Consider the following 13,720-nt stretch of genomic DNA (forward strand, 5'->3'; position numbering starts at 1 on the left):
TTCTGTCTGTGTAGTATGAAAATCTCTATGTTCTCATTGCCTCTATCCTCTGTGTTCTCACTGTACCCTTAATCCTTAGTCTCATAAGCCCCTCCACCACTTTTTTTGAGACAGGGTCTCCTAAGTCATAGGCTAACCTTGAACTTGCAGTGTTGCCACAAATTAATTACCTTGAATTTCTGATCCTCTTAACTATATCTCCCTTGCATACCAATATTGAATCTCCATACTGTATACAAGACTTTAGCATTCTAACAGATACAGAGAAAAATCTAATTTAGGGGGAGGGTGGTTTTGGTTGTTTTTTTAATTTTGAGACAGGGTTTCAATATATAGCCCAGGCTGACCCAGAACTTGTGCTCGCCCTGCTTCTGGCTCTCAAGTGCTACAATCACAGGTATGTATTACTATGCTCAGCTAACTGTGGCTTAAACATGTAATTTATCTCAACCAAGGTGACAAAATTTTCCATGTTTATCAATCATGTTCTCCTTTGTTAAGCCATCTATGTCAGCATCAAACTTCATTATTATCTGTGCTTTTATAAACTTTTAAGGTATCACATTCTTTGGTAAAAATAGGGGTTTATAGAGGGACAGGACTGTAACTTACTGGGTTTTTTTTGTTTTTTTTTTGTTTTTTTGTTTTTTTTTTGGTTTTTCAAGACAGGGTTTCTCTGTGTAGTCCTGGCTGTCCTGGAACTCACTCTGTAGACCAGGCTGGCCTCGAACTCAGAAATCCGCCTGCCTCTGCCTCCCAAGTGCTGGGATTAAAGGTGTGCGACACCACTGCCCGGCGCTTCATTTTTTTTTTTTTTTTTAAAGATTTATGTATTTATATATGAATACACTGTAGCTATCTTCAGACACACCAGAAGAGGGCATCAGATCTCATTACAGATGGTTGTGAGCCACCATGTGGTTGCTGGGATTTGAACTCAGGACCTCTGGAAGTGCAGTCAGTGCTCTTAACCACTGAGCCATCTCTCCAGCCCTCATTTTTTTTTTTAAAAAAAAAAAGATTTATTTTGATTTTTGAGTCAAAGTTCCATGTAGCTTAGGCTCTTCTTGAACTCAATATGTAGTTGAGGATGACATTACGTTCCTGATCCTCCTATCTTCAACTCCCAAGTACTAGGATTCTAGGTGGATGCCACTATGTCCACTACTTTGTCTTATCTTTAATTCTTACCTCTTTGAGTTTTTCATCACAGAGATCCAACATGGATTGAGAAATCTGAGTCAGTGAGTGTTTTGGCCCTACAGAGGAATAAGAAATGCCATTATAAATCAAAGTTGTCACATGTTTCCAACACTTCATACATTTACTAAAGAACCTAAAAAGGTCCCAGGCACCAGCCTAGTAACTGAGGTAGATAATAGCAGTCTTTTCCTTTTTTATTTTTCTAAGACAAAGTCTCATTTATCCCAGGCTGGTCTTGAACTCACTATGTAGCTGAGAATGACCTTCAACTTCAGATCTTTCCACCTTCACCTCCTTGGGATTACAGGTATGTGCTACCACACAAGGTACAGACACTACCAGTCTTTACTCCATTTTTCAGTGCCTAATATATCAATGGGTAGATAATATGAATGAATTTTAACTGTTCTTTATTTGTGACTATATACTCTTTTGGATTACAGCTGCTTATTTGTTCATGAGCTGTCACAACTGGAGGCCAGTACTAGGGCCAACACTGAGCCTTAAAATATATGAATTAGGGCTGGAGAGATGGCTCAGAGCTTAAGAGCACTGACTGCTCTTCCAGAGGTCCTGAGTTCAATTCCTAACAACCACATGGTGGCTCACAACCATCTGTAATGGGATCTGATGCCCTCTTCTGGTGTGTCTGAAGACAACTACAGTGTATTCATATAAATAAATAAACCTTTAAAAAAATGACTTGAAAAAGAAATCATTGCATGACAGTGTAATCCTATCAAATATCTATGACTGAAATGATACAGTCAGAAAATCTATAATAAACAAGATTCGCCACAAACTGACAAATTGTTAAATTCAATGAGTAGGTACACTAAAGTTTATTTGTCTTAGTTTCCATAAAAGTTAAAAAAAACTATCAGTATAAATGAAATATATTGATTGCATATAAACCATATTCTATTTCCATGTATATCAAATCTGCTAATTGGAAACCAAGACTGGTGGTACAGGTTGGTAATTTTACCTACTCAGGAGGCTGAGGCATAGGATACAAGTTTAAACTCAGGCTGGACTACAAGAAAAGTTCAAAGCTAGCCTGTGCAACTTAGCAAGGCCTCATTCCAAAATAAAAACTAAAAGGGAGTCTGGTCTATAGCTAAAAGTACTTGCCTAGCATGCTGGAGGTTCTGGGCTCGATCTTTAGTAAAATAAAAAGAAAGCAAAAAATCTGCTCTCGGGGCAAGGAAGGAAGGCTTGTTCTAACTCACATTTAGTTAGTTATTAAAGAATAGAAGCTCAATGGGCAAGTAATAGGGAAGGACATTCCAGAGAGAAGGAACAAAGACACAGAACTAATTAGTCAAATTCATATAAACATGAACAATACATTTCATCAGGGCCTCAATTAGTTTTGATACATATATATGTGAAAGATAGGACATGAACTTGGAAAGTTCGGAAGGGACAACATTAGACAATAGTATAGGTACTAGAAAGATACTGAGTATTTTAAACTCATTTTTAAAATGATGCTTCTTTTCTTTGTTCACTTGTTTGATACTTGGATATCATACATGCTAACCAAGTGCTCTATCTCTGTGCTACACCTATTAGTCTAAGACTGTAATTTCCTCAATTTGAGTTCTGGGGGAGAATTGCCATCCTGTCAACTATAGGAAGAATTAAAGCAAAAACACTATTTGGAAACTGTTGTAAGAGGTTAAACAAGAGCTATCAAGGGCTTCAATTAACCAAGTAGCAAGGGCGACAAAAAGGAAAGGGACAAGTTCAAAAATGCAGATAGTATAGTTTATAGGACTGAGTGTGAGAAAAGGAGCATGGGATCAACTGTGATTAAAAATTCTAGATTGTATAACTAGGCAGCCAGCAAAATTCTTTATTTATACAGACAATCAGATAATGAATTGCCAGTAGGACAATGAGAACTATCATGTCTAGCAAATACCTGGAAGTAAAGCTATGAAGCCTTAAATAGATGTAGAGACAAAAGATAGGGGCGGGCATCAGTGGACATATAGGAGCTGAAGTAGTAAGAAAAGAATAAGAGCTAGAAAGATGGCTCAGTGATTAAAAGTGTAGACTGCTCTTGCAGTTCAATTCCTAGTATCCACACCAGGTACCTCACATATAACTCTAGTTTCGGGGTGATCCAAAGCCTCCGGCCTCTGTAGATACTTGCAATCACATGCTACACCCAAATGCATACACATAAAGTAAATCTTTAAAGTGAAAAATAGAAAATGCTACATAAAATACTCCTGGAAATAAGAGAAGAGAGCATCGAGAAGGAAAAGGTGGGCAATATCCTAAGTACATACAAAGATTCTCAGTGTCATTAAGGAGACATAAATACACATGATGTGCCACTTGAAACAAACTAGGATGACTACAATAGAAAGACTAACAAACATTGGTGAGGATGAGGAGAAGGCAGAATGTGGATGAAATGCATGTTACATTTCTGGTAGAACTACAAAGTGATATAGCTACTCAAGAAACTGGGAAAGGTTTCAAGATGCTGGTCAAAGCTACCCTATAACTCAACAATTCCTCTCCTATGCATATACCAAAGAAAAATGAAAGCAAATGTCTACACAAAAGTTTAAACATAAATGTTCACAAATGTTTATGTTAGTTTTAAAGTGGACAAATCCAAAATATTTATTAGCTTAATTTCTAAAAAGTTATTATCCATAAAAGAAAATATGCTAGCTATGGTGGTGGTACAACTCTGTAGTCACAGTAATCGAGAAAGCAAAGCATTTGGATAGCAAGTTTGAGGCCAGTCTGGACTATACAGCTAGTTCAAAATCAGCTTGGGTAGGTAGAAATCCTGTCCCAAAGAGGCGGGGATGGTGGTATCGAGGAATAAACAATAGCTGAAATATTGGAGGGGGGAGGCAGGCAATCCAAACAAAAACATTTCATGTCACTGTTACTCTCACCATCACCAGCACTGACATGTGAGGAAGTCAGAAGAGTGAATCATAGAATAAAGGATACAAGGCTGTGAGAAACTTTTTTTTTGCTACTATTTTTTTAAATTTTTTTTTTATTGATTTATATGAGTATACTGTAGTTGTCTTCAGACACACCAGAAGAGGGCATCAGTTTGCATTACAGATGGTTGTGAGGCACCATGTGGTTGCTGGGAATTGAACTCAGGACCCCTGGAAGAAGAGCCAGTGCTCTTAACCGCTGAGCCATCTCTCCAGCCCTTTTTTTGCTACTATTAAAGACTGAACCTAGGACCTAATGTGTGCTGGTTAAGTGCTTTACCACTGAGTTACATACATCCCACCATAGGGCTTTGTTTTATTTTAATTCCCTTCTATTTTTTAATTTATTTCAATGTGTGTGTGTGTGTATGTGTGTGTATGTATATGTGTGTATAGGTCCATAAGCAATGGCATGTGTGTGGTTAGCAACTTTCAAGAGTCAGTTCCCTCCTTCCACTGTAGGCTCTGTGAATTGAACTCAGGTTGTAAGCCTTATCTGTTGAGGTGCCTAGCTGGCATTATTTATTATTTTTGAGACAGTATCTCATGTAGCCCAAGCTGGTGTAGAACTTGCTATGGAGCTACTAAGGATGACCTTGCACTCCTGATCCTCCTGCCTCTGTTTCCCACGTGTTGGGATTATAGACATATGCCACCATTTCCAATCTCCTCTTTCTTCCCTTGTATACAGTCTGACACTCTGCTCAGCTCTGGAACTGTCAACATAAATAACATTACTTCTAGTAAATCACAAACTGGCCGGATATATAAGTAATTACAGGATAAGAGCTTTAAAGCTGATTTCACTGTGCTCCAGAACACAGAGGATCAAAGAACAAAAACAAAACAGGTTTGTTTTTTTTTAAGCAATCAGGGAACTTCAGAAAGAGGGAAAAAGATTGTAAAGACATGAAGAAGTAAAGAAATACCTTGGAATATTCAAATAAAATGTAATGGTGCATATTTGATTAGAGTCTATAGTGGATACCAGAAGCTAGTGATTGGAAAGGAAATTTGATAAGTTGGACTGGCTTGTGGAAAGCTTCAGAATCTAGTTATCATTATTGTTCTGTTTATACATGAGAAAACAGAAAAAGTCGTGAGATGCTAAACTACGGATGCATCATAGCTGTATTAGTATTACTCTATACTCTGGGTGTCAACACTTATACATGAATTAATGCATACTGACTTCTTCCTCCCAGCCATTCCTGTTTGTTTGTTTGTTTTAAATAAAATGAGCTTCCCTGGTGGTCTAGTGGTTAGGATTCGGCGCTCTCACCGCCTCGGCCCGGGTTTGATTCCCGGTCAGGGAAATACTGTTGCTGGGCGGTGGTGGCACACGCCTTTAAACCCAGCCCTTGGGAGGCAGAGACAGGCGGATTTCTGAGTTCGAGGCCAGCCTGGTCTACAGAGTGAGACAGCCAGAACTACACAGAGAAACCCTGTCTCGAAAAAACAAAACAAAACAAAAAATGTACATCTAGCTCCTGTAACAAAAATGCAGACTGAGTTAAAATACACAAAATATGGCTACAAGAACATCCTTTGTAGAGTCTACCCATACCCAATGTCTCAAATTCAACAGAGAATATATTAAAAATTAAATAGAGGAAGGCTGGGTGTGGCAGAACATGGATTTAATCCTAGCACTAATTTGGGAGAAGAGGCCAAAGTGTTTCTGTGATTTTGAGGCTAGTCTGGTCTGCATAGTTAGTTCCTGGCCAGCCAGAGCTACACAGTGAGACCATGTCTCAAAAAGGATTAAATAATAAAGCTAAAAACAAGCAATACTTATTATATGACTGAAATGTATACTACCCAATGTGCATACTAAAAACTGTACATTATAGTCTTTTCATTCATTCTCATCTACTCTGAATTTAGAACCAGCAAGGGGATAAGAATCTGAAAGGTGGGGCTGGAGAGATGGATCAGCAGTTAAGAGCACTGACTGTTCTTCCAGAAGTCATGAGTTCAACTCCCAGCAAGCACATGGTGGCTCAAAACCATCCATAATGAGATCTGATCCCTCATATGAGCGAGCAGGGCTGAAGCCAAGAGGGAGAAGGGAAGGAGGGCAGGAAACAACAAGAATCTGAAAGGTGACCTTTGCAGTCAAGGAACAAGGGACTATTACCATTATAAGTTGCACTATTTTTCACAATTAGTTCCAAATGTTCTCTGAATTCTTCCCGAGATGGATAAAGGCGTTTGCGTACATTTTCACGGAGTGTCTGTAGATCCATTGGCCGGGTGATGATTTTGTAGTAATCCTTTACAACCTTTGCATTAACTGGAGTATGGAAAGGGTATGTCTGTGGAAACAAGAGTCAACACCGTTTGTGAGCAAGAATACTTAAAACAGCCAATTATATCTTACAAGTTTACCAATTCTCAAGAGAATTTTCAGATATAGTAACTCTGTTTCTTTCATTAAACCATTTCTCCTCTTTTTCTTCGTCTTTTTCCCATCCTCCCTCCTTCCCTCCCTTTCTTTTTGGGTTTTCAAGACAGGGTTTCTTTGTGTAACCTTGGCTGTCCTAGAACTTGCTTTGTAGACCAGACTGGTCTCAAACTTACAGAACTCCGTCTGCTTCTGCCTCCCAAGTGCTGGGATTAAAGGCATCAGCCACCACACCTGGAAGGTATTGAATTCTTTGGAGCTTGAGTTATAGGTGGATGTGAGCACATGGGTGCTAAGAACCAAGGGTGATCCTCTGCAAGTGCAGTATATATTCTTTTTTTAAAGTTATTTTTGGGTTTATTTTTATTATTTTATGTGTATGAGTGTTTTGTCTACATGTAAGTCTGTGTACCTCATGTGTCTGGTACCTGAGGAGGTGATGAGCTTCCAAGTAGGTGTTGGAAATTGAACCTGGGTCCTTTGCAACAAGTGTTCTTAACCACTGACTCAGCTACCCAGCCCCAGGAGTATGTACTCTTATCTATTAAACTGTCTTCCTAGTTCCATATATATTAGACACTCATGGAATGCAAAAGCTAGTCTTGTAAAACATACAAGTTGGAGGCTCAGTGTTTGTAATAGCACAGTATGCTCTTCCAGAGGACCTAAGTTTGGTTCCCAGTTCCTATGTCTGGGGACTCACAACCTCCTGTAATTTTGGTTCTAGGTAAATCAATGCCTCTGGCCCCTAAGGATACTTGCATATGCATAGAGAGACATACACATAATTTTTTAAAAAATATTCTTTCTACTTTAACATCCAGAAATTTGAATTCACATATCTATCACAAAAAAGAAAGAATATTGAGTTGAAACTAAAAAAAAAATTAGCTTTATATCCTCTTATAATTCATGTGTCCCTCTGCCTGCATTCTGTCCTTCATCACCTAATAGTCTATTAAATAATTTAAAAACAGACAAAAATCCCAAAGAATTAAGAATTTCAGATACAAAGATATACACACTACTGCCATCTAGCTGAAAAAAAGCAAAGGGCCTTTGTTTTCCTATTCTATATATCTAATGCAATGAACTCACATTTGGAAGATCTCTCATGTCATTGATAATAGACTCCAAGATAGAAGACAGTGTCACCATCGGGTCTGTCCGGCGCCGGTGGATGGATTTATGAGGTCTCTAAAAAACAAAAATATCAGAATACTTTAGAGAGACAAAATACCCAATATTTTCAAATATACTGATATATTTTAGAAATCTTCAATAATGCCAGACTTAGAGGACTTAAGTCTATAATCTTAGTAACTGAAGGCTGAGGTAGGAGGATTGCTGTAAGTTCAAGGCCAGCCGAGATTACATAGTAAGTTCTAGACTAGCATGGACTAGAGGGAAACCAATCTTAAAAGCAAAGTTGGGGCAGGGGAAGATGGTAAGTTGAAGAGATGGTTCAATGGTTAAGATACCTTGCAGTTTTTGCAAAGGACCTGGGTTTAGTTCCCAGCACCCACATAGTAGCTTACAACTAACTCCATAGTGTACCCTTCTCTGGGCTCTTGTGACATCAGGCATGCATCTAGCAGACTTATTTATACACATGCAGGCAAAATAATAATGTACATCAAAGAGGGTCAGGTAGTAAGATAGCTCAGTGGATAATGGCACTTGCCATAGAAGACAGTGACCATAATTTGATCTCCAGACTCCAGGTAAAGAAGTAAACTGACTTCATATGTCCTCTGATTTCCACTTGTGCATCATGGCATATGCACAGATGAACACACATATACACCACACCATATATAGATGGCTTAACTGCTTTATCTCTCTAGCAGAACATTATTTTTTGGTGTGGTTGGTTTTTGTTTGTTTATTTGTTTCTTGAGACAGTCTCTCAATGTAGCACTGGAGATATATATATATATATATATCAATCAGCTAGGTGTGATAGTACATGCCTTTAACCCAGTACTAGGGAGGCAGAGGCTGGCAGATTTCTGAGTTCAAGATCAGTTTTGTCTACAGAGTGAGTTCCAAGAAAGTCCCAGGGCTACCCAGAGAAGCCCTGTCTTAAAAAAAAAAAAAATAGATACTTTTTTTTTTTTTTTGGTTTTTCGAGACAGAGTTTCTCTGTGTGGCTCTGGCTGTCCTGGAACTCACTCTTAGACCAGGCTGGCCTCAAACTCAGAAATCCGCCTGCCTCTGCCTCCCAAGTGCTGGGATTAAAGGTGTGCGCCACCACTGCCCGGCTAGATACATTTTAATAAGTTGTATAATGAACAATATATATAATGCTCAAGGAATAAACATAGGGAACATCTGACACTGACAGAACCATGCTACAGAAGGATAGGGGAATCAATGAGAATCCATTTGATAAGACAAAAATGCAGATACTCACATTCAAATAGTCACAGTGAACAGTGGTTCCAACCCGCCGTTTTTTCTTGGGAGGAAGTTGTTGTTTAGGGAATTTCAGGACCAGAGATTTTCTTCGAACTTCATCCGCACTGCAATCAGTAACATTGTCATAGTGTTTTTATAGTCTTCAGTGGTTAAGAATACTTGCTACTCTAACAAAGAGGACCCTGGTTCAGCTCTTACCACCTACATGGTAGCTCATAACTAGACAGTAATTCTAATTCCAGTGGATTTGACACCCTCTTCTGACCTCTGTGGGTACCAGGCACACACAATGGCTCACAAGATTTATTTATTTTTCAAACATACCAGAAGAGGGCATCAGATCCCATTACAGATGGTTGTGAGCCACCATGTGATTGCTGGGTATTGAACTCAGGACCTCTGGAAAACCAGTCAGTGCTCTTAACTGCTAAGCCATCTCTCTAGCACTTACATTGTTTTTTTGGTGTGGCTGATTTTTTTGTTTTTGTTTTTGTTTTTTTTTTTGAGACAGAGTCTCTCAATGTAGCACTGGGTGTCCTGGAACTTGCGATGTAGAACAGGCTGACTTTGAACTCATAGAAAGTTCTGGGATTAAAGTACTACACACCACATCTGGCCTTACTTTTTATTTTTGAGACAATGTCTAAGTTGCCAAAGCCGATCTATTTTCCTAAGTAAGCATATAAAGTAATGTGTTTCATTATGATATTCATACACATATCACTTTACTTTGTTTTTCATTCACTCCTTCCATACTAACCACCCTCATCCCTCATGCCCCCTTTGTCTCCTCCAATAGCTTCCCTTCAGCCTTCCATCGTCACATGTATTTCATTACTCTCTTTTTTATCACCTCCTCCTTCCCTCTTGGTCTCCTTTAAATTCAGTTTATAGCTTAGGCTGGTCTTGAACTTTCGATCCTCCTAGCTCTTCTTCCCAGGTAACTGGAATTACAGGCCTGTACAACTTGGCCCAGTTCAAAAGTTCTGAACATAAAATATCTCATTGTACAACTTGAGCTACAAGTCAGACAACAAACTCCAAAAAATCCTGAACCTATTTTATAGGATTTTTGTGTGTGTGTCAATAATAGTAATTTTGAAACTATTTTGCACTTACAAGTCAGAGAAAAGGGACAAATATATTGATGTTAGGAATCAGAAAAGGATAAAAATACAAAATAAGATGATAAGTAAAATGTGAATTAAAGTATTAGTATAAAGTTACAATTTAAAACATGTATACTGCCGGGCGGTAGTGGCACACACCTTTAATCCCAGCACTTGGGAGGCAGAGGCAGGCGGATTTCTGAGTTTGAGGCCAGCCTGGTCTACAGAGTGAGTTTCAGGACAGCCAGGACTACACAGAGAAACCCTGTCTTGAAAAAAATAAAAATAAATAAAACATGTATACTTACTAGTTCTGTCCACTAAAAAGCCTAGAAACAAGGATAACCCAGTGGTAACAAACATATGCAATATCAAGAACTTAGTTTCTTTTTCTGCTTGCTTTTTAAGATTTACTTTTTATTATTTTTAATTATGTGTAGGAAGTGTATGTAGTGATATGTATAGTAAAGCCTTTATCTCTGGCCACCACAGCCCAGCTTATTTTATAATTTTTAAAATGGGAAAATTTTTAACATCTCCATTTTTAAAAATTTATTTATTTTTACTTTATGTACATTTTGTTTTGACTACATGTATGTCTGTGGGAGGGAGTCACATTCCCTGGGACAGATGGTTGTGAGCTGCCATGTCGTGCTGGGAATTGAACTCAGTGGGTCCTTTGGAAGAACAACCAGTGCTCTTAACTATTAAACCACTCTCCAGTCCCTAACACCTCCATTTTATCTATTAAATTCTCTAAGGCAAGAAGATTGGGCATATGTATAGTTTGCTTTATAGTCTCTCATTTTATCTTAACTACTATTATGCCAGGTGTGGTGTTCCATCCCTGTAATCCTAGCTGTGTGGGAGGCTGAGACAGAAAGCTTCAAAGTTTAAGGCTAACATGGGTAATTTAGCAAAACCTTAAACAATTTGTGTAAGGGTTTGAGGATGTAGCTCAGTGATAGAACACTTACTTGCCTACTGTACCTACCAGTACCACAAAAAAACAAGCAAAACAAAACAGAACAAAAAACTATTCCAGTAAGGGTACTTGTATAAATATTAAGACTTAGCCTGGCTTGGTGGCAAAAGCCTTTAATCCCCCAGGCAGAGGCAGGAGGATCTCTGAGTTCAAGACCAGCCTGGTCTACAGAGTGAGTTCCAAGATAGCCAGGGGTAGAGTTTCTGTATTCAAACTAAATAAAACAAACAAAAAAGCCAACCGAACAAAACCAGAAGAAAAATATTGACTTAGAAAACATAGTATGGGGGCTGGTGAGATGGCTCAGTGGTTAAGAGCACTGACTGCTCTTCCAGAGGTCATGAGTTCAAATCCCAGCAACCACATGGTGGCTCACAACCATCTGTAATGATATCTGACACCCTCTTCTGGTGTGTCGGAAGACAGCTACAGTGTACTTACATATAATAAATAAAAAAAAATTAAAAAAAAAAAGAAAACATAGTATGTACAAAGGTAAGTAAGTAAGCCCCAATGCTCACTGGAATTTTCATTACCAGCAAGAATTACTTGTGATAATTCAAAGTTCCTACAACCCCTAGTTCCACTTCAAAGAACAATCACACTACATTTACCCCTGTCAGCCACAATCATTAATCTTGAACAGATCTTTGCTGCAGCACTCCTTGACTGCCATCCCTTACCTCTCAATTAGCTGTTTGCCCAAAACAATCTTGGTCCCTTCAACCTTGATAAGTTCTTCATTATCATTAGGAATGACTGTCTTTTCCAGCTCTTCCTCTTGTTCCTCTGTCATGGCAACAGGGTTAGAAGGTGGGGCATTTGTTTGATAATAAAGGGGGCAGAATTTATTTGTCCTCATGTGCCCGATGGCACCACATGCTCCACATTTCAGCTGCAACAGAAAAAGATAGCAATATGTTAGAGGCAAACAGGGTGAAGCAGATCAAAATGAGAACAAAATACATATGCAGCAGGGGAGCAGACATCACTGGGGGAGAGTCGAGACAGGGTTTCTCTGTGTAGCCCTGGCTGTCCTGGAACTCACTCTGTAGACCAGGCTGGCCTTAAACTCAGAAATCCGCCTGCCTCTGCCTCCTGAGTACTGAGATTAAAGGCATGTGCCACCATGCCTGGCTTAATATACTTACTTTTAAGTCAGGACGTTCCTTCATTTTTTTGGGCTTTTTCTCGGGAGGACCCTTCAGCTTTTCCTTTTCCTGGTTCCGTTTAAGTCTCCTCAATTGCTCTTGAATCCTGCGCCGTTCTTTTCTCATCTCTTCTCGGTGTTGCTCATCAAAAAGGGCAAATTTTCGACTGAATAACAGGGAAAAAAGACAAGATCATAAGCAGCTTAAATTAAGATGACTACCCTGAAAGCTACCATCTCAGAATATAAGTAATTCATCCAGGCTGAAGTGAAATAAATTGTCTGCCACCTTCATCTTCCTTGTTAGCCAGTCCCCCACATGCATAGAGTAACATTTCTCAGTGTAAGTCTTGAATAATCATAAATGTTTTGCAGTTGAATTTTGAGATATTGTTTTGCAACCCAGACTGGTTTGGAACCTGTATTCCTTCTGCCAAAACTTCCCATTATAGGAGTAACTTTTCTAAGATTTTTGCAGAGCCAAACTACTGCAATCTAAATGTAGTAAACATGGTTATTTCTCTAGTGATTTGGCTTTGTTCAAATCCAAGATCTAAAGACAAGAAGGTTCTAACTAACAGCAGATTTCCAGGGTTAATGGTGTATATTCCTATCACTACAACTCACACACATACTTCTCAATCATTATTATTTTTTCTGCCATACTCAAAAGCAGCACATCAAACTCACATGAACTCTTCATCTTTTGTGGTCCGTATGCGTACATAAGCATCAATAACAGCTGCTTTCCGGACTGTCTCACAACGAACATACTCCTTCCCCTCCTCATCTCGGAATGTTCGATAAATCTTGAGACAGCGGCCAGTGGCAGAAGAGTTAAGGCTAGTCACCGAAGCTGTGTCATCATCTCTGTGATTGTTTCCTCCTGCTGCTGAGCCCGCTGCTTCAAGGTAAAAAACAATTTCCAAACACTCCCCCTAACACCCAAATAGTCACTTCTTGGGGTTGAACAGAGATAGATGCTTAACATACCATGAAACTACAATACTACTAAAAACAGAGTTGCTACTAGTCACAAGAACACCCCTGATATGGTCTTTTCCAACTCCTTTTTAACCACTACCCATTTCCATTTTCCTAAGTACAAACATTCTAGAAATACCTCGGAGTATTGGGCTTCCTATTGGAGACAGAGAAGCAATAGTTAAATATTGTTATTTCACTAAATAGAAGGGTGACAGAAAACTCCCAGCAGCAAATAGTCTGGATGAAAACATCCAAGCAAACACTGGAGAGGAAGGAAATACGCCTAGTCTTAAGACCTATCTAAGGTATACTTCTAAAACTTTAATATGAATAGGAACTCATCGGAGAGCTTGTAAAAATCTAAACTAAACTCAGTAGGTATAGAGAACTCAGGCTCAAGATGATTCTGCAAATGATTATAACAAATGTCCATGTAATGTAGATACTGTGTTCTAGGATCATACTAGCAAAGAA

General features: G+C 38.8%; 1 protein-coding gene and 1 non-coding gene across 4 annotated transcripts in view; one reads left to right on the plus strand and one right to left on the minus strand.

The window, feature by feature from the left end:
- Positions 1 to 13,720, minus strand: part of Taf1 (TATA-box binding protein associated factor 1) — a 54,935-nt gene that overhangs the window by 28,227 nt on the left and 12,988 nt on the right. For 2 of the 3 annotated variants that reach the window (XM_028770020.1, XM_028770022.1), the window contains exons 9-15: positions 12,950 to 13,163; positions 12,261 to 12,426; positions 11,793 to 12,004; positions 9,011 to 9,119; positions 7,693 to 7,791; positions 6,328 to 6,505; positions 1,192 to 1,259 (exon numbers count right to left, since the gene is read on the minus strand). In XM_028770020.1, coding sequence (XP_028625853.1) covers positions 1,192 to 1,259; positions 6,328 to 6,505; positions 7,693 to 7,791; positions 9,011 to 9,119; positions 11,793 to 12,004; positions 12,261 to 12,426; positions 12,950 to 13,163 — 1,046 coding nt within the window. The remainder of the gene's footprint in view (positions 1 to 1,191; positions 1,260 to 6,327; positions 6,506 to 7,692; positions 7,792 to 9,010; positions 9,120 to 11,792; positions 12,005 to 12,260; positions 12,427 to 12,949; positions 13,164 to 13,720) is intronic. The other variant, XM_028770021.1, reaches the window with a different exon arrangement.
- On the plus strand, positions 5,432 to 5,503 carry Trnae-cuc. The gene has a single exon. It is a non-coding gene; the product is annotated as a tRNA-Glu (tRNA).

The sequence above is a fragment of the Grammomys surdaster genome, unplaced genomic scaffold, assembly GCF_004785775.1.
Source record: "Grammomys surdaster isolate TR1022 unplaced genomic scaffold, NIH_TR_1.0 197, whole genome shotgun sequence".
NCBI lineage: Eukaryota > Metazoa > Chordata > Mammalia > Rodentia > Muridae > Grammomys > Grammomys surdaster.